Source organism: Branchiostoma lanceolatum, chromosome 13 (genome assembly GCF_035083965.1).
Source record: "Branchiostoma lanceolatum isolate klBraLanc5 chromosome 13, klBraLanc5.hap2, whole genome shotgun sequence".
In the NCBI taxonomy this organism is placed as follows: domain Eukaryota; kingdom Metazoa; phylum Chordata; class Leptocardii; order Amphioxiformes; family Branchiostomatidae; genus Branchiostoma; species Branchiostoma lanceolatum.
Genome location: NC_089734.1, coordinates 14,048,375 through 14,069,269, shown reverse-complemented (window position 1 = coordinate 14,069,269; position 20,895 = coordinate 14,048,375). Strand labels below are relative to the sequence as shown.

The 20,895-nt window shown below is 40.3% G+C and overlaps 1 protein-coding gene across 1 annotated transcript in view; it reads right to left on the bottom strand.

Moving 5' to 3' along the window:
• The window catches only part of LOC136447674 (mucin-6-like), a 32,399-nt gene that overhangs the window by 995 nt on the left and 10,509 nt on the right, over positions 1–20,895 (bottom strand). The window contains exons 11-40 of the mRNA XM_066446716.1: positions 20,008–20,141; positions 18,925–19,261; positions 18,265–18,390; positions 17,618–17,726; positions 16,692–16,952; positions 16,029–16,215; positions 15,352–15,487; positions 14,350–14,514; positions 13,500–13,601; positions 13,100–13,224; positions 12,140–12,255; positions 11,672–11,721; positions 11,279–11,400; positions 10,686–10,795; positions 10,352–10,398; positions 10,104–10,169; positions 9,570–9,833; positions 8,595–8,746; positions 7,613–7,765; positions 6,604–6,760; positions 5,698–5,932; positions 5,009–5,070; positions 4,803–4,889; positions 4,200–4,292; positions 3,889–3,942; positions 3,482–3,544; positions 3,229–3,428; positions 2,361–2,462; positions 1,380–1,676; positions 400–547 (exon numbers count right to left, since the gene is read on the bottom strand). Of these exons, the coding sequence (XP_066302813.1) occupies positions 400–547; positions 1,380–1,676; positions 2,361–2,462; positions 3,229–3,428; positions 3,482–3,544; positions 3,889–3,942; positions 4,200–4,292; positions 4,803–4,889; positions 5,009–5,070; positions 5,698–5,932; positions 6,604–6,760; positions 7,613–7,765; positions 8,595–8,746; positions 9,570–9,833; positions 10,104–10,169; positions 10,352–10,398; positions 10,686–10,795; positions 11,279–11,400; positions 11,672–11,721; positions 12,140–12,255; positions 13,100–13,224; positions 13,500–13,601; positions 14,350–14,514; positions 15,352–15,487; positions 16,029–16,215; positions 16,692–16,952; positions 17,618–17,726; positions 18,265–18,390; positions 18,925–19,261; positions 20,008–20,141 (4,260 nt within the window). The remainder of the gene's footprint in view (positions 1–399; positions 548–1,379; positions 1,677–2,360; positions 2,463–3,228; positions 3,429–3,481; positions 3,545–3,888; positions 3,943–4,199; positions 4,293–4,802; positions 4,890–5,008; positions 5,071–5,697; positions 5,933–6,603; positions 6,761–7,612; positions 7,766–8,594; positions 8,747–9,569; positions 9,834–10,103; positions 10,170–10,351; positions 10,399–10,685; positions 10,796–11,278; positions 11,401–11,671; positions 11,722–12,139; positions 12,256–13,099; positions 13,225–13,499; positions 13,602–14,349; positions 14,515–15,351; positions 15,488–16,028; positions 16,216–16,691; positions 16,953–17,617; positions 17,727–18,264; positions 18,391–18,924; positions 19,262–20,007; positions 20,142–20,895) is intronic.

The following is a 20,895-nucleotide window of genomic DNA, read 5'->3' as shown; positions in this document are numbered from 1 at the left end:
ACAACATTTTTATTCAAAGTTCCTGCCATAGAATGGAACTCATTGTCATCAAGTATTGTAGAAGCATCCTCACTAGATAGCTTTAAACTACGCTTGTAGTCAGGTTAGGTGGGATAGCTCATTCTGTATACAGTTTTTGTAATGTAACTAGCTACCATGTGCCTGCTGTGTCTCAAACGGCAATTATACTAGCTACATTGATACAGGATATTTGGAATTTCTTTTAACACAACCAGATAATCTCACCTGCTGACGTTTCGGTGTCTGTCAGTCACCGAAACGTCAGCAGGTGAGATTACCTGGCTGTGTTAAAAGAAACTCCAAATATCCTATGTTCTACCAACCTGATGAAATTATTTTGGGATACATTGATACAGATAGACTTTCAAATCGTCTTACCAGTTTCACAGTGACAGCAGCTGTCCTCTGGGTTGACCAGTTGTTTACCAGGTGCACAGTCCTGGATGGAGCAGTACTCCGCACACTTCAGCGCTCCGTTTATACAGGTGCACTGCTCACACTCCCCTCGCATCATAATCTCATTTGGCTGTAAACAACATTCATTATACATCAAACAGAGTTGAACATTGTACAAATGACTGCAAAATAATGTCTTAATAACCAAGATAACAACCAAGAATATAGGAGGAACAGGTCGGCTTGAGCTATCAAATACAAACATAAGATCTATAGTGATTGTAAGAGCTACATGTACATTCCATTCCAGTATTCCAGTACAATAGCATAGTAGGTATAGTGCTCACTGGGAAAGAGTATGGCAGTGAAACACACCACTATCAGTGGGCTAGCTAACAGAACTGTGTAGCACAAGGGCTATAGAAATGGAGATGGGCACTGCCCTATACACCGACAGGTGTGCGAAGGATCTTAACTTTTAAGTCCATACCAGTAGCCTATATATTCAGAATTCACAACTGGAGTTCACAATATATCTTATAAGATAAATTTACAGTTACACATACTGTAGATTCTTTCAAGTTTGCAGCACTTAAAGTTTGCAGCACGGTAAAAAAAAAAAAAAATTCAATGTCTTTTTCTTAGTTCACTTTGGAGACAACCACAGCAATGCGATGCAGGACCAAGCACATGTTTGAAGCATGTGCATTGCAAAAACCATGAACAAAACTCGCTCAGTGCAATGCTGTAGGGGGCCACTCATCTAACCACTGAACTAATTGTTACTGTAGCAGCATCTCTTCACCCTAGTTCAGAAACATCAACGCTCGAGACAAGCATGACTTCACTGAACAATTAGGAGAAGCAGGGGTTACGAAGGCTGCTCTGGAAATTCCCTACCCCATTAAGTGACTTAAAGTACCTCTACTGTGCAAATGATCCAAATTTTCATGTATTCTCACCTGGTACTCCTTCCCATCAGCATAACAGGTGCACATGTTCTTGTCGACACACCTGCCCTCATCATCATACACCTGTCCCTCGGGACACCCGCAGCACTTCCCGTTGCCGTCGGCAACGCTCTCCCAGTCCTGGCAGGTGCGTCCGTCCCGCAGGTCGGCGCAGGAGAGGGTGCAGGTGCACAGCTTGTAGGTGGCGCCCTCGGCGGAACAGACTTTGGGGGTGGTGGTGGAGGGTTGGGTGGTGAGGGGGACACAGACTGGACAGCAGGAGTCTGACACACTGGCCAATATCGTTCCCTGGAAATAGAAGGATTTTTTATCGTTATGTAACAGTGGGGTTCAAGCGCCTCCAACTGACCAGTCTAACTGGTTTAGACCTTTTAGTCTAGTGGTTAAGGCATGCGTGCCTGTGAGCTGACTGCCCGGTTTCGGCGCGGGTTCGAATCCCGGGGGCCAGGAGACTGTTCTACTCACTTCTTTGTTTCAGTCATACAATGTACACATGACTCAACTTACAGTAACAAATAAATGGAATATGTTAGAGTCGAAATGTGATTTGGCTTCTAACTTTCTAGACAGGGCCTAACTTTCTAGACAGAGTAGTCACACGGGCCAAGATTGTTCCCTAGAAATGGTTTCATTCAAGTTATACATCAAATATGTCTATGAAACAAAATATTTCAGCTCCAAGGCCAACTGGTTCCAATTATTTGCTAACTTGGAGACCCAGGTTCAAGTCCCGGGGTCAGGACATCTTGGTTGGGGCTGTAGCTGTCTTTTGGAAGGGATGTAAATGGGGATCCCGTTTGAGGAGGTGTCTTGATCAAGTTAAAGGGGAAGGGCTAACAACCCCTCCCTGTAAAAATGTACACTGCTTTTGAAACAGTAAGGAAACTTACTGCTCTTTGTGCCACTATACACTACAAGGTGAACATGAGAAATATTGTCCAGACTTTAGAGGGACACAGACTGAATGTTTACCTCCTGACAGGTGATCTCAGCACAGGAGGCCATGGCACAGCTGATCTGGTTGTCAAAGCAGGTGCAGGTCTCACACTGGGTCTTCTGCCAACTCTCTCCAGGCTGGGGACATCAATCAATCAATCAAGCAATCAATCAATCAATCAACCGATGAGAAATATATCCATTAAACTAACAGACAGCTGAGAACATTCCAATAAATATCAAAATCTCTCTCAGAATAATGACTATTTCAAATATAAAAATGAATGAACTTTATTGCTCGACTATCTTAAATGGTCAAAGGATAGTAATTAATAAATCTAAAGACAATGGCCAGGCAACAAGAGTTTATAACAGTAAATTCATCAAAACTTGTGGGCCTTAATTTTCTGATATGAGGGGAAAGGAGGCATTTGCATTCTTTCAAGTTTTCTGTTACAGTAACAACCTGATAGCAACCGTAGTAACAAAATACAAGATGCACATGTTCATGATGTGATGAGTTCACATTGAGATCTCACTATGAATAGTGCAAAATATTAAAATAGATCCACAGTCAATATTGCAAGATTTACTGAAGAGCTAATCTTCCACTGGTCATGACAGCGAAGACAGACGCTATGTACAGTATTTACAGGTCCAATTTGTTCTGGGAAAAATCCCCTAGGAAATTCGACAAGCACAATGAACAGTGGACCACAGCTTAGCGTCCCGTCCTAAGGACTGTGACCTTTTCCAATAGCGTGCATGCCGGGTGAGCGGCACAGCTGGGATTTAGCTTGCGGCTTCTAGTTCCAGAGGCAAGATTGCTAACCACTGGACTACGCACACTATACCTGCGAAGAGTACATTCAAGAAATAGTGACTTGTAATACAAATTCCTCACCCTTCTGATGACCCCACCATCGTCCTTACAGCTACAGTCCAGGGGGTCCACGCAGTTTCCCGTGGAGTCTAGCACCTTCCCTTGGTGACACACACAGCCCGACTTACACCCCTCAGGCTCTGCACACTCCTCCTGAAGCATGTGGCACACCTTAGGACAGGCTTGGGCACAAGAGGAGGGGGTCTTCCCAAACTCACACTCTGAAATAGAGTTAGAAGACATATTCAGGGATTTTCTTGGTGACGCACACAACCAGACTTACACCCCTCAGGTTCTACACACTCCTCCTGTAGCATGTGGCACACCTTAGGACAGGCTGGGGCACAGGGGGAGGGAGTCTTTCCAAACTCACACTCTGAAATACAGTAAGAAGACATATTCAGGGATTTTCCTGGTAACATTCACAGCCTGACTTGCACCCTTCAGGCTCAACACACTCCTCCTGTAGCATGTGGCACACCTTAGGACAGGCTGGGGCACAGGGGGAGGGGGTCTTCCCAAACTCACACTCTGAAATACAGTCAGAAGAAATATTCAGGGATTTTCTTGGTGACGCACATAGCCTGACGTACACCCTTCAGGTTCAACAAGGCTCTTTCCAAACACACACTCTAAAATACATTCAGGGGTTTTCCTGGTAACATTCACAGCCCGACTTACACCCCTCAGGCTCTACACACTCCTCCTGTAGCATGTGGCAAACCTTAGGACATGCTGGGGCACAGGGGGAGGGGGTCTTCCCAAACTCACACTCTGAAATAGAGTTAGAAGAAAAAGTAAGGGATTTTTCTGGTGACACACACAGCCCGACTTACACCCCTCAGGCTCTACACACTCCTCCTGAAGCATGTGGCATACCTAAGGACAGGCTGGGGCACAGGGGGAGGGGGTCTTCCCAAACTCACACTCTGAAATAGAGTTAGGAAGAAATAGTAAGGGATTTTCCTGGTAACATTCATAGCCCGACTTACACCCCTCAGGCTCTACACACTCCTCCTGAAGCATGTGGCAGACCTTAGGACAGGCAGGAGCACAGGGGGAGGGGGTCTTCCCAAACTCACACTCTGAAATACAGTTACAAGATATATTCAGGGATTTTCCTGGTGACATTCACAGCCTGACTTACACCCCTCAGGTTCAACATTAGAGTCTTCCCAAACTCACACTCTGAAATAGAGTTAGAAGAAGTATTCAGGGGTTTTCCTGGTGACACTCACATCCTTCAAGTTCAATATCTTTCTTCTGTAGTACGTGGCAAACCTTTGTACAGGTAGGAGCACAGAGGGAGGGGGATATTCCCAAAGTCACACTCTAGAAAGGAGATATCAATTAAAATAAAATACAGGATGGCAAGGTGGCATTGCGGTTATGGTTGTTGACTTACACTCTAAATGTTCTGGGTTTAAATCACTTCTCGTCTAAAACATCCTAATGGCGTGACCTTGAGAAAGGTAGTTAACACCACTTTCCTCATTTGACTCAGGTGTAAGTGATCTGTACCTAGCTTTAGTTAGAGACGTCCTTGCGGATGGGACTTATCTGTGCCTATCTGTGACATATTTCTGATTTCTCACCTGGTAGTGGTGAGGTGTATTCTGGCTCAGGTCGGGTGCTCACGGTCACTCCAGTTGTGGGTACAGCGGTGGTCTCGGCATAGGGAGCTGTTATAAAAAACAAAACATGTCAGCATGACACCCTGATTTTGGCCACAGAAAATTAACAAATCATCAACACACTGAAAGATTGTTAGGGCAAGGATATGGTGGATAAAAATACTTACTTGTAGTTGTTTCCACAGCACAGCTCTCTCCAGTACAGGCCAGCTTGCCACTTTCACATGTGCTGAAAAAATATGACAAAATTATGAATTACGTATCTACGCATCTATGGAGATCATAGTGAAAAAAGAAAGTAATTGCTTCTAAGTGTCTAATAGATGAAGCTACAATATTGTAATGACACATTCTTGAACTTATGTCAGGAAAAGCCAATAAATATTTGCAACTTTTTGACTTTGTATCCTAATGTATACAGGAAAAAGAATAAACCAATGAGCCATCAACCTTACATAAAGGCTTTGACTTTGACCATGAATAACATATTTTCATTCTCAGTGCAAAAAAGCAGATAAACTACTGTAATTCACTTTATCTTCACGGTAGCAAAATTTCACGGTGTAAGGAAAATTGACATTTTCAATGAAATTCAACTTCCCGGTGGTAGCAAGTGACTTACAGAACGGATATGTGAAGGAATCATGAATAATAACAACAGGTTTTTCACAGTGATGATAAGTTCACGGTACAGAAGTGACCGTGAAAACAGTGAACATAAAGTTACAGTGAAAGAAATAAGAATTACAATACCATTTCACGATCTGGCAATATCATTTTAAATGCAGGTTGCTATGAAGGAGCATTTTTCAAGGTTCTGAAGTTCAAGGTTTTAAGTTATAAACAGGGAACCTACCATCTCTGACAGTTAGCAATGACAGCTTCTCCCGGCATCAACTCCTTGCCGTTGTAGACACACGGGCACTGGACGGGCGTGATGCACTTCCCGTTGTGTTGTACGGTACCGTTGGGACAGTGGCAGCCTTCCACGCAGGACGTACTGCACTGTTCGCTCGCGTACAGGTTGTAGCAGGTCTTGGGACAAGAGGTGCCGCAAGCCGTGTACTCCTTACCGTTTTCACACTGCATGGCTGAATGAATATTACACAGCATTGATTCAACACATTCTAGCATATTCAGTACTAGTCTTGAAATGAAAAACTCCAAAGTTAAAGTTTATCCTTTATATTTGAACACAGCATTCATTGGTGGAATATGGTAACAGTCTTGATTAAACACATTCATACTCGACATGTACACAATCCATACTTGAAAAGGAAAAAAAAAGTCTGGGATGGTAAAGTATAATCTGTATCTTTACCCCAAATCTATATCTACAAGTCATGTAACTGCTAATTAAGTTTACAGTAAGATTTACACATTGAATCATGAAAGGAGGCTGCTGTAAGATTGTCCTTTCTAGCATGGTAAAAAAGAGAAACAAAATTGAGATTTGACCAAAAAACGAGGTGCTAAGAGCAAAGTAAAAATTGTAGGGAATGAAGTTGATGATCATGACTTTTTAAAAATATCTTTTATCATTTTGGCAATACTATAAAAACTTAAATGTTGAACTGCAAAATTTGATTATGAAAACTAAAAAGTTAGTTTCTGGGAGTGGATGTAACGGTAGTCAGCATCAAGTTTTCTTCCCAGTCCAGTCTCTTCTTCCATTAGTCTTTCTTGCTAAGATTTTACTTTGAAAAGGCTGAGAAGCCAGAAATAGGTGTTGCCTAAAAGTCCCCACAACTGTTATACTAACCGCATCTGCCATTTTGTCTCCAACGAATGGCTACACCCTTCTCGTTACACTCCCGTGTGTACGCAGCGACCGCCGTACAGAAACACTCGCAGTCGCCACCACGGTCACAGCCACAGGCGTCAAAGACACATTTCTCAAAGAAAGGCTCTGGATCAGCCTAAGAATGAAGGAAGAAATATCATAATTAGTGGATAAAAGAGAAATTGGTTCATTACCTGTATCCTCAAATTTTCCTAATTTGTCCCTTGCTTTTTTTCTGCAATGCTATGGACTTATATAACTCTCTTTTATGTGTATAAGGTATTGTAAATATTCAAAACTATCTTCTATCAACAGAGTGGGAAATACTTCATTGCACATCAAAAAGGACCACGTTTTCAGTGAGGAGGACTTCCTCATTGCACATTTTCATACATGATCATACTATTATTAGATAAAACATGATGGCACATTCAGCAAGGCCTTCACATGCATCTTTTCCTGCCAGGCCTAGCTCTTGTATTATATGAAATAGCAAGCAACAGCCCTGGCATAACGACTGTACATGATATAATCATAAAATCTGTCCTTCTTAGGGCTTTAGCACTAGGCACCATCAACCAATCAGATAATCCCCACCAGTTGTAGCAGAAAAAGTTACCACAAAAATCGAGTTGTGTCTTGGCTGTAAGAGGTTGCTGAATCGAGTGAATGGTAACTTTTCCTCCAACAGCAAAAGGGTATCTGTTTTTAGCTGTGATTCTCTATCATCACGACAGAAACTTTCGCACGCCACGTGTTGTAATGGTAGGGAGTTTGACTCATGAGTTCTGGGTTTGAATCCCCTGACATGTCCCCATGTTATGCCCTTGAGACAGGCAAATTGTCTCACATCACTCAGGTGAAAAGTAGAGTACCTAACTTCAGTTTGGGCCGTCTCTTGGAAAATGACTTAAATGGAGAAATGGAGATCCGGACAATGGAGGTGTTTTTCGGGGTGCGCAATAACATAAAAGAAAACAAAACTCACCACTGTGTGGCAGGGTTGGAACATGCTGCTCTTGACCACACTGCAGGCATGGTTTGCCCACTGCAGTCTCTCCGGCCGGTGGTCACACGGATGCTCCAACTCGTCCACTGCTGCCGGACACGTCATGAACACGCGCCAGCTGTCTGCAAAGTTCTGTGGGAGGTGAGAGATAAAAATACCGAAAATAATTTCATCAGGTTGGTAGAACATAGGATATTTGTAGTTTCTTTTAACACAAGAAATACTATGATTAAAGAGGCAGTATGGATCAGGAAGTCATCACCAGTGATGAACCGAGACGAGGTGGGATACAAGCTCAGCCACATTTGGGATTACGTTCTCGCCGCAAAAGCGCCACCTACATCGGCTACTTATAGCGGTGAGAAGCAGTACTCCATTCAGAAGCTCTGACAGACACCGAAACGTCAGCAGGTGAGATTACCTGGTTGTGTTAAAAGAAACTCCAAATATCTAAGATAAAGATAGCATGTCCAAATCTGACATAATTTATTCAAATAGAGACACAACAATAAAATTTGATATCCATGTTATTGACAATTTTGAAGATTTAGACTTATTATATTGCTAAAACATTTTACACAATTTGTCATTTTAAATTAGTGATAATCTTGTGGATATCTATGATGAGTTGTATTTTGAACTTAATGCCCTGTTCAAGCACCAAGACCTTGTCCTCTGCAATAGTCTCAATCAGTCTGGGCTGTGAGTTTGAATACTACAGCTGTTTTAAAGAAATACAAACTGTAAGTGGAGACCCTGAACACAATACCTATAGAACTAAACAAACACACTAGATACCATGAATATTGAACTTTTTTTGCAAAAATATACAGGACTGGTATTACAGTTTAAAATGCTGCATTCCTTGGAGGCTTAGCCATTGTAGCTTACAATTATCTAAATTTCTGCATTTTTGCATCCTTTGTATCAATTCAAATCATAAAAAAAAAACATTGCATACCTTTGCCCTTTGCTCCAGTTCTCCCTGGCGTGTTAGGAAGTCGTTCATGGCGTTCCCGTCGTAGTTCCCACACAGACCACACACCTGACCCATGTACTTGGGCTCCAGCTTAATGTACACTCTAGTCCCCACATCCCACATCAGGCTCATACCTACAAAATTGACAAAAGAGAATTCCTTTTCAAGTATCCAAGAATTTGATCAAGTATTTTGAATACTCCAGTAGAATATATCCACGTGTCTATCGCTAAACAAGATCAGGTTAAGGTTATCCTTTAGATTAAGTGATGATTACTGTAAATCTTGTAATGTTTGTAGTGGTTTATTTTTCATTGCACTGCACATATGCATTTCCATATTCTACTGTACTACAAAAAAATTTCAACCAAGAATTTAAAACATCACAACATCCCCTTTTCCCTCCTTCCGCGAAAGTCACTGCAAAAATAAATGAATTTACAGCATATCATGCAGATTTAGCTACATGCAGAGCACTTTTAATTAGTACTAGTGGCTAAAGTAAGTCACAAGGCAGAAAAATTAAAATGCATATTTCGCATTAAAAAAGCACAAGTACAACAACTTCAGTACCAAGGACAGGATTTTATCAAATTCCTTGAGAAAATAAATAATTGATCAAAAGTTAGAATATTTACCTTCACAGAAGGGTAACAATACTGTTTTTGCTACATTTCTTCTTCCATTCCAAACAAAAAAAGGTCATAACTAGACAGCTGTCACTCTGGTTACTGGTAAAGTAGCAGACACCCTGTGGTGTTCAATTACATTGTGTAGCAAGTGGCAGGACAAAGCTGGGGAGGCTGGTCACCATATATACATGAAATACATAAATATGTTCAAGTAAGAAACAGAGCAGCATTGTAGGTAATGTGAAGGTGAACAATATGTACTTGCTTGCAAATTTGACCTTATTTTCTAGTCTTGTATGTTTTGATATAATCAACAGAATCTTACCATATGGTGTCTTGACAATGAGGAACAGTCCAGCCTTTTGGATCCTGTACTTTGCTGGTGGGTCGTTCGGTTTGGCGTAGGGATTCCGCGAGATAGCGGGATCGGAGCCCCGGATCAGGTGGATGACCGTGTCGTAAAGGGTGACCTTGACGGACTTGGTGCAGGTGACCCCGCCCGTTCCGCAGGGGACGTTCTCTACGCTGACCTTGAACGTTCCGACCTGGTCGCTACAGAAGTCTTCAGCTAGGACGTAGCTGCAAGATCCTGTGGTGAAGTAGAAAGGAGCAGAATTAGATAAAGTCTTAAAGATTGTTTCCATGTATCTCTTCCATGTATGCAACTACTATGTACCTACATTGCATTACAAATTAAAGTTTGAGTATTAAGAAATTGAAAATAATTATATGAATATTGGCAAATAATGATAACAACATTAACATTGTCAGATCTTAATTATTGTAAAATCTATTACACTATTGAACAAGGAGGAGATACATTATCAATAATAGTAATCAATGTCTGTATTAAATATACCATGGAACTCAAAGTGCCGCTTGTCAAAGGTCTCATAGTGGGGATCTCCATATGCTGAGCAGATGGCTGAAAAAAGGTGAAATATGAAAATTATTAATGACTGTTATATATAGAAAGTGCAATGCATTATTTGACTTTTAAAACAGTTGATCTGTAGTTAAAAGGCTACTTTGGCTTGTACCCCTTTGAATATGAAGTGAAATAAAATGCATTATTCATTGAACATTCATCAAAATTCTCATGTATACCTGGGCATTTCTTGTTGGTGCACTGCCAGGTGCTTCCAAGGCAGCGACTGAGAATGAAAGGAACAAAAGTCGCATAATACCATGAGGCAAAGAGCACACACCATATTGAACATAGTTCTCGATTTAACCGAGAGTATTTTAGAGACTTTTGACAGAATCTAAGCTCATATTCCATTTGAAAACCTTTCGTATACAATGTATTATCTGTTGTGCCATAAATACATACAGTAAGTTCCTCATCTGTTCCTTCAAAAGACAATTCAAAAGTTCTTCTAAGATATCTAAGACACAAGAAAATACAAAAGACAGCAATGTCTTGGTTGTATTCCCATACCATCTGTTGCAGTCCTTCCTGATAGTCTGTCCTGTCTTGTAGCTCCTTCCTTCATGGTAACATGGACACTGGTCCTCAGACACACATTTCCCATCCTCTGTCACAGTACCCTGCAATATCACATTTAAAACAGATAACAAGAAATGATTTGTAAGCCATCTATTCTCTGATTTGAATTAGAAAATCCAAAATTATCTTAACGTTTCAGTAACTCTTTCCTGTACGTGGTCCATACAGTCAGTAGATTAATACATCACATAAGAGAAAGGTTGACGAAACAGGACAATCATACATAAGATACAAAAGATATATCACTAGAATACAGAGTTGATACTGATAACAAGTACTTTTGCCAGAATCGAAGTTCCTTTCTTTAGTGTTTCATATTTCTAAATGTGGCTTTCAAGATTGACAAACTAAATTGATTATTTCAGGAACACATATTCAATCTTATGATCATGATACTATGCCTAATGTGATTTAGGAACAAAAGAATAAGCATTAAGACTTTAAACCGGCCAAACCAATCTGAAAACCTTAACCACTAAAGAACAGTACAGAAACATTAATATTGTAGCTGCTTGCAGGCTTACATTTGGACAGGCACAGCCTTCCTTACAACTGGACGGCTTGCATTCCACGTGCATGTTTAGACAGGACCTCTCGCACTCTACACAGGACGACCACACCTTGCCACCAGTACACAGAGATTTCTCTGGAAAAAAAAAGATGAGAAAAATATTTTAAAAATTCCTGAGATTTGCATAATTTGTCTATGGCCATTGTTGTAATACGGCAATTGTTTGCTGGTCAGCAACATTGTTCTTACCTTTTACGGAAAAAATCAAGCAGTTCAAATGTAGACTTTTATCTGAGTTAACAATACTGTAAATCAAGTTGGAAAATTGTAATCTATTAATCATGACACAATGCATGGTACAAAATTGACTAAGAATATTATGGAAACCTGAATTTAGATTTCTTACCGTCACATTGTTTGTCCTCTGCACAGCTGAAGACACCATTCTTGCACGTGCTGCAAGAAAAAAATGTTAAATGTCACTTTCCTCACAATAGTGGATTTTGACTTAACCCCTAAATTTTTCATCATAACTTTACTTATAGACTGGTTTATTGGATGAAATATCATTGCAGCCAAAAAGGTGTATTGCAAACTTCAGCACATCATATTAAGGCTAGCGTGGGATTTCTCATACATAAACATATTAATTCTCACTGTACATGAAATCAACACTATACGTAAAATTTCAGTTACACCTTGCTGAGAGAATTTCTTTACTTGCTGATTCTTTAGATTTCTAAGCAGAGTTTAACAATTTGACACTAAGTCTTGTTCCATATTATTTTGCAATTGTGCAATTGTACAATTTTTAACTTTAACATAAAATAGTTTCTTTACTTGTTTATTCTTGAGGATTCTAAGCAGAGCTTACCATATTTCACACTTGTTTCTTCTTGTTTCGCCTGCCTTGTACACGTTCCCTCTGTAGTAACATGGACACTCCTCTACAGGAACACACTGGCCATTCTCCTCATCCCAGGACTCACCCTAAAAATCAAGAAAAAGTATAGAAAATGCTGTTAGTATCTTCTGACCCCCTCAAGTTACCTACAAATCCTCATATGTTTGCAGTCACAGTGGTATTTAATACAGTAAATGAAAAAATGTTTGCGGTAGTCTTATGTTCATGGTTTTTGCGGTGAAATCTTTACCGCAAAGTAAAAGGACCAAAAAGGTCGTTCCATGGCATTGTGTGACTGCAGCACTACTATTGTTTCAAACACGAATTCAAAACCACCGCGAACACTTCATTTTCTCCCTACCGTGAAATTTAATTACCGCGAACATTTCTACATTTTACAGTATATAATTTCAATGGTTTTAACAGTGACCCCTCATAATCAACAGCAATTTACTTATAAGCCTCCTCTGCCATGAAATTGAATAAATTTACAGTAATATTGATTGCTTTTCTGCAAAATAAAATGTCTCACTATTCCTTTAAAAAATGGAATTATATTGTTATTAAGGTACAGGACCCCTTGCAATTTGGTTTCAAATGCCACATCTCTTAGACATGATAAAACGGAATAGTCCTGCTAACGTTATAGGACGATAAATAAAGGTTCTGTGTTTGGGCACGTTAAAGAACCCACCACGCTTATCAAAAAGCGTAGGGGACCTTCCCGGTGTGAGTGGTTCAAAACCTACAGTCCTATGGTTGCACATGGGGCAATTGTTGTATTGAGGTCACCCAAATGGCAGCCACTCCAAACCCTTGAGATCTAGCCCCGCAAATTGTAAGCTCTTTGAAATTCAGCCCCTGGCTGCGAAGAAAGAGTAGTCGGCCTACCAAATAACAATAACAAACAATGTTAGGACAGAACTTCACCTTAGGACAGTTGCAACCCTCAGCACATTCCTCTGTGCATTTTTCCTGGTCGCTGATCTGACGACAGGTCTGGGAACAGGTAGGGCCGCATTCTTGCCACACCTGGCCAGAACTGCACTCCATGGCTGTAAACAACAACAACAATAACAATGACAATCACACAGGTGTTACCATAAAACCGCCACACCTGGCCTGCCCTGCCATGCACCCCATGGCTCTAAACAACAACAACAACAACAACAATCACAACAATCACACATGTCATAAAGCCTAACACCACAATCAAAATGAACAAAAATCTTTTCACTATCTCCTCTTTTATTTGAGTTTTCCATACTATCTTTCACAATGTTATCAATAAACTTAAAGTTTGTTTGGCTGAGCTGAGGAAGATACTTACGACAAGTGTTGTTGCCCCTCCAGTCAATCTCCCTTCCCCCCAGAGCGCACTCTCGGGCATAGGCAGCAAAGATGGTACACTTACAACTGTCTGGGTCTGCATCTAAGGTTGAGAAGACATTACTAGTAAGTAAACACAATATCTTCTCAGTCACAAAGTTAATTCACAATATGTGAAAGAAAACAAGTGAACTATCTTTATTGTAAAGAATCTTAATGGATGAATCCCTACTTACTGTAGTGTTTAGAAAGTGATACATACAAAGCCACATTAAATACCTCTTAAGTTAATACTCACTCAGAATGAGTCAGATCTATTTTTTGATTAGATAGTACTAACAAATTAGATATATCAAAGGTAATTAACACATTCTACCATAAGGCACCTTACACAAACACAAACAACACAATATCATGTAAAGTCAACAGAAAACTCCATGATGAAACATTGTCATGATTGAAACTATGCTTCATACATTGTACTGGCTGATGAATCTATTTGCTAAGATAAGTGAAGTTTCGTGATCACTAGAATTTGACATTAATATCTAAAATCACAGAAAGGACTTAATTTACTTAAAATTACCATCAACCAGATCAGTATGGCACGAATCAACATGAATGTACAAGCAAAGAGAAAACAGTTTATTTCTTTGTAACACCAGCTGGCAAAAAAATCATTCATTTTGATGAAAAGAATACAAGATACAAGACACAAGATAACTTTATAGGAAATCGCAGTGTGACGATGAATTAAAACTAATGTATAACCATTACAAAAATCTTGGATAGACCGTGCAATATCGTCACATATAAAAGAAAGAAGTTTTGACCTTGAAAAAGGCTCTTACCTCTTGCGAGACAAATGCAGAGGTCGCTCTCACACTGTGAGATGAAAGGTCGCGGGCTGACAAACTCGCTACAGGACAGGAACGGGTCAGCCTTCAGCTGCTCACACACTGACTTGGCGTAGGACTTGTAGGTGGGGTGGATGGTACAGGCATCCATGGTCACTCCTGGGGTAAAGACAGAAAAATCATGATTTGTACAATTAGTATAGTTGTATAGCAAAGAACTCCAAGACGAGATCTGACCCTAATACCAGTTTGATGAAGAGACAGAAAGTTTGTCTCGAAAGCTCCCCTGAGCAATTTTCTCTTTTTTTTATGTTGTGTGTAAGGTTTAAATGTTTGTCAAAAATAGCAAAGTTCTTTTATTCAGAACCAAGTACTTACATGAGCCAATCTTTCGATGACTGTCTGTCATCTTCATCAGGGCAATACTGACTGGTTCACAGTGCACCAAAGTTAGGTGTTATTGCTAACAATGCAGTGTCCCAAACGTAAAGTATGTACATTTACATTAAGATGTTGTTAAGCAACAATGGTGAGATGATGCGGTTCCAAATGTAAAGTATAGTTGTAGACATAAATGTTCATGCAGTGGTTAGCTGATGAGGCATAGATTTACCCCCCCCCCCAAAAAAAAAACACACACATATGCACGACCACACAACTTTGTTTGTCATGTGCTGTTGTTTTTTCAAAAACATTATCATCGCAATTTTGAGAGGAGCCTGACAAACTTTTGTATGAAGGAAGAATAGACAATGAGTACCCATATGGAAGAAAGGAAACATAAACTGTAAATAATAAAATATTCACAGTGGTTTTATTTTTCTGGTTTCTATAGTGACCTCTTACTGTAAACTCATCACACTGTGAATATATGTCCCATCTTGCGTTACATTTCTTAATAAAGTTATTTGAAACACACACTTAAAACACAGCCAACGCCTTGTTTCCCCTCCTATTGTGGAAGTTTCTGTGATTTTAAAACAAATTGAAACTGACCTGTTGGGACATCAGCACAGTCGCTGTTGGTTTTCCAGGAGTTGACAAAGGTTGCGGTGTTCACCACTGTGTCGTCGTTGGGCGTCTCAAAGTCATCTTGTTGGTTGTAGTTGTAGGTGCCACACAAACCATACACCTGAAGTAATTATGATATCAATTTGAAATCAATGTCAAATGAAAAAAGGTTCATTCAAAGATTGCATTGTAATGATACATTTGCCCAGAATACATACATACATAATTCTTACTCTAATATTAATCATATAAATATTTCATCTGACAAACATTTCACAAGACTGAATACTATTCAGAAACATTTTATCAATGATACACACAAACAGGTATCTTATTATGAAAATCAAGTTGAACTTAATTTTTCTACATTTAGTATTGTGAGCAAAAACTTTTGTACAATTAACAGATACAACAAATTCAGTACCAAGGACAGGGCTGGACAATACTTTAGTCCCCCCATATAATGCCAACATTTTAGCTATGCTTACATTTTCAAAATCTCAACAGCCAAGGCTACTTTTCACACCATCCCCCAGATTGATCACTTTGATACCTAATGCAATTACCAAAATTACACTAATTTAAAAACAAATCCTGACGGACATCAACTTTTAAAACCAGCTATGCTGTAGACAGTAAATGATCGTGTTAAACCAGCTCACCTCCCCGGCATGTTGAGGCAGGAGTTTGATGTAGATCCTGTAGCCTCCGTCCCAGACTATCTCCAGCCCGATGTCGGTCTCGAACTTGGACAGCACGGACGACAGGCGGCGTACGGTTACGCCGTCTCCGTGATACGGGAGGCTGATATCGGTGTTGTTGTAGTTAATCCTATCCAGATTCTTCATTCTGTTTTTGTTGGAGATAAAGAAATGGTGAAATGAGGGTAACAGTAGAAATGAAATAAAATATCTGAAATTTGCTAGCAAACGCAGAATATCTCCCCATTTTCTTTACACATGTTTTCTTGAATGCATCATATTTTGTTCTGCAATGCATGCAAAATACCTGTAAAATAATAGATATGTGTCAAAGCTATATTTGATAGATACATGTGTATGTGTCGATGGATAAAAAAGTTTTCATAGTTTTGGGAAGAAAATTACAGTTTTTTTCATGCCAAGATCTCTCTGTACCGTAAAATTATTAAATTACAAAAGTCTGTTTTCTGCTTTATAAGTAAAAAACAGATGCTGCAGTAAATATTTGGCAACACTACGGAGACCTGCTTTACAAGTGTAGCATAGGGCTTGGGTTTAAAAATTTTTTTCGCAGTTGCACGAAACAGAAGTCTCAGAATAGAAGGACATTTTCAAACACTGTACCTGTAGATGGCTCCATCTCCGATCTGCACGGACAGACTGTGAGCACACACACCCTCGTCCTCCAGCGCGCAGTTGGAGTTCTCCACCCACACGATAAACGGCGCGGCCGTCCCCGGACGCTTCTGCGCCAGGACGTACTCGCAGTTGGCGGTGAACTGGAACTGGCGCCCGTCGAACGTTGTGTAGTGGGACTCCCCGATGACGGAACAGGTGGACGGGCAGATGTTGGTACCACAGGTCCACTTCCCGCGCTCACATTTGCTGTAATGTATAAAAGGAAGATATTTGGGTTCATGATTACCATGGAGAAGACTTGTGAAATTGCCTATAGCTAGTAGGTTGAGTGGTCTCCTTACATTTGAGAGGTCGTGGGTTCAAAACCCGGTTGGGTCATACCAACGACTGTAAAAATCAGGTACCTGGTACATGTAAAGTTATACAGTATTGCATCTTTTTCTGCATTCAGCACTTAGGAGAAAGGGCATTGAAGTTGTACACCCAAGTGTCCCAACACTACCAGTGGACTATAGCCCCATGCTGTGGTACATGCAGACTGAGATGGGCACTGCCCTTATAGTTATACAATGGAAGGTGTGGGAACGAGCTTAATTCAACTTTACTTCTTCTTATAATTTTCTTGTGTATTTTTTCTTTTGTATTTTTACAATGATGATTGTCAGAGAGAGTTGGAGGTGGATATGATTATGATGATTCTTTAAATCACTTTCATTTAAGAATGTCAAATTTTATGTAGGAGAGCCAACAAAGCTAGGTTGATTTGTGAATATATTTTACAGTACCTAGGAGAAATGTATAATAATTTTTTTTTAGTAGGTAGTTTTATGAAGAAGGAACAGCTGCTAGACTGGTGGCTGCAAAGTTCCGCATCGGTCAAAAGAAGAAAAGTTTATTTTTCAGGCTCTCACCAGTCGTTGCAGCCGTTCTGTGTGACGGTCCCAGGCGGGTACTGCTGTCCTCTCAGCATACATGGGCACTGTTCACGGGGAACACAGTTATCTCCATCCCACAGGGTTCCTGAGGGGAAATAGAAAATATCAGTGAATGGATGAATGGTTAATACTATCATCATTGTAATCAAGTAGGAAAAGTACATCACAGCCCTAGACTAAATTGCATGCTTTTACCATTACCAGGTATTTTCAAGCTCTTCTATTAAGATGACAAGGGCCAAATAAGGCCTCTCTCGATAAGTGTGTTGAGTTCTTTTATGTGCAGATGTTTAACACCTCAAGCTAATGCCTAGAGCTCCCCCATACACAGGTTATCATTCAAAAGGAGTAATACAATCCAATAATCACTGAGCGTAGTCCAAACCGACATTTCAGAGACCGTCCTGAGAGCAATTCAGACTGGTTCACTTTACACTGCAGCTGAAAAGCTTCTGCTACAAATGCGGTCCCAAAGGCAAATCATTTATGAATAAAGCTATACACTTTAGCTGCACTGTGCAAAGTGAAACAGTCAGCATTGCCCTGAAGAAGATGACAGTTGGTCATCGAAATGTCTGTTCTTGAAAAAAATTGTTTTGTTATTCAATTTTCATAGTACCCACCTTTGGGACAGTGGCATCCATCCACACAAGCCTCGGTACACTCCAGGTCAAAGTCAGCGTTCTCACACGTCTTCGGACAGGACGTTCCACATTCTGTATACACCTGTCCACTGCTGCAGGTCTTAGCTGGGGGAGGGAAAATATAATTATTCTGTACTTCCTGTCAATATTGCCCTTGTGAGGAAAGTAGCAGAAGTTTCAAGACCACTAAGAAAAAAAAAATGGTTGTGGTTAAAGAATTCTTCAAGTCTTCAAGATATGCCAAGTTGTTTTATTCTTTATATGCAGTAATGACAATGAGTTTAAACCATGTGTCACCTCTTTCCTATCTACCAGGCTGAGAAAGGAATTGAAAGAACTTTCAACCAGTCTTCTGATCTTTATCATCGTCATGATAATCATCTGCCTTTGCTTTATTTTCAAAGCAAAACCTTATCTTTGAATAGAAGACTATTGAAAATAGCTTCCGCCTTTACAAAGTAACAAACTTGGAATAATATTAGAAACTAATAGAAAGACTGACATTACAATAATTATTATAATAACAGCTTTTAGTTTTAGTTCGAGGACTTACTACATGATGACCTGTCTGCTATAAAAAAAATATTGAGAATCATCTAGATGAGTCTTTATTCATGAGAAAAAAATGTTAAGACTCACGACACAGATTCTCGTTCCTCCACTGTAGCTCCACCCCCTTCTGTGCACACATGCGTGAGTACTGCGTCAGCGCATCACAGCTGCAGTCGTTGATACTCCCCAAACGACACTCGCACACGTCCACGACACAACTGTCGTAGAACTCTTTCGGACCCACGGTCCCGTGGCACGCTGAGAAGGCTTCGGAGTACAGGATCTTACAGCGGTTTTCGATGGCGGTGATCTCGTCTGCGGCGAGGTGTGCGCAGGGGTGGGGAGGGTTGGTCGGTGCGGGGGTGCATTTGCGTCCATCGTTCACGTGCATGTTGTTTCCAAACTCTGTGGCACTGTCAAATGCCTGAGAGAAGAGATGGTAATGAAATTAATCTTCAAAACGTTTTTTTAAATTGTCAGTTCTAATAGCATGTTCAATGTCAAAATTTGTGAAGACTGGACTAGAGAAGACGATCATCGTATCTAAAATAATTTTGATCAGTGATCAAATTATCCCTATTAGTAAGTAGACTTAAATTGGGTTCTGAACAATCATGACTTGATATAGAAGATCTAAAGGATTGGCCGGTCATTCAGTCAACCAGATGACCAGACTGGCGGAAGACCGCCAGCAGTGGAGAGCCTTCACAGAAACCTATGCTGCCCCGACGGCTGACTAAGCTATGGGAGAGAGTGAGTGAGTGTGAGTGACTTGATAAAAGGAATTCTTCACTTCCTTGTGGAAACTATTGTGTTTATCAGTTAAAGGCCAAAGTGTGTGAAGTTTTGACAAAATTCTTCCAGAATGCTATCTTTTTGGTATCGTCTCTTCAACACCTGCTTGTACATCTTGTGTGATGAAAAGTGAGAAAAATCTGCAAAAATTCTTGATTTGTTAATGGTAACCTAATCTAAGCTACTTTAACGGGCACTAGTCAGCCGCAAAAATGTCATCATTGCAAATTTTTGATTACTACCATCTCAGACAGTGCTGTTTCTTCCCACTGTTAAAACTAAATGCCGTAAACCCAAACAGCTGAAATTACCAACCACAATATTAAATGGATTTACAGTAGTGAGTCTAGAGGCAAGTCTTAGAACTGAGGGTACCTTTCCAGAGATGCTGTGGAAGTCGTTGCTGTGGTCTCCGTCGAAGTTCCCGCACAGACCGCACATGCTGCCACGCTGGCCGCTGGGTACCACCACGGTAACCGACTCATCTCCGTCATACAGCACCTTCACTCCTGTGTAAACAAACAAACAAACAAACAATGTACAACAAGACCACAGCATGTGCAGGAGCAATGATACGATAACCGTAAGTTCTGCTGCAGTACAAAAGTTGGCCACCAGGAGGCCAAAAATTAACCGCTACCATCGGGTCCACAACACCTACCCATGTACTAATTATAATTGCAATCCATTCAGAGGTTCTTAAGATATTGCATTGGACACGCATGCACACAGACAAACGGACCAAAAATACTATACCTCCATTCTTTATTGAGATGAAAATTAGCGAAGGTTATTTTTCACAACATTTTAGGAGTAGTTCAGTTTGAAAAGACTATGAAAATCTTAACATTTCGATATGAATTCAAGATTGAAGAAGTTGAGTGACTTCCAGGCAAGTCACCTTAAATGATGAGGATGATGATAGTACATGTATTCATTTATGTATAAGAGATATCAAATAGCACTTAACTTAGGAATAGATCTTAAATTAAACCACACTATTGCGATTCATGTTTTGAAGCATTTCAGTCTTAGATTGATGTGCTGTAATACATTTTGTATGTTGAATCTTTGTCTGACGGCTATAGATTAGGACAGTACAAAACATATAATCTGACACCTGTCCATGTCTACCACATTATATTTTTGACAGTAAAGCCATTGTACATTTCAGTAAATCAGTTTAAGCCTAAGGCAGGCATCTCACAGGACTGTGGCCCGTTGGCTGCAGGTTTTGCGAATGTCATTAGCCAGGTTGTCGCG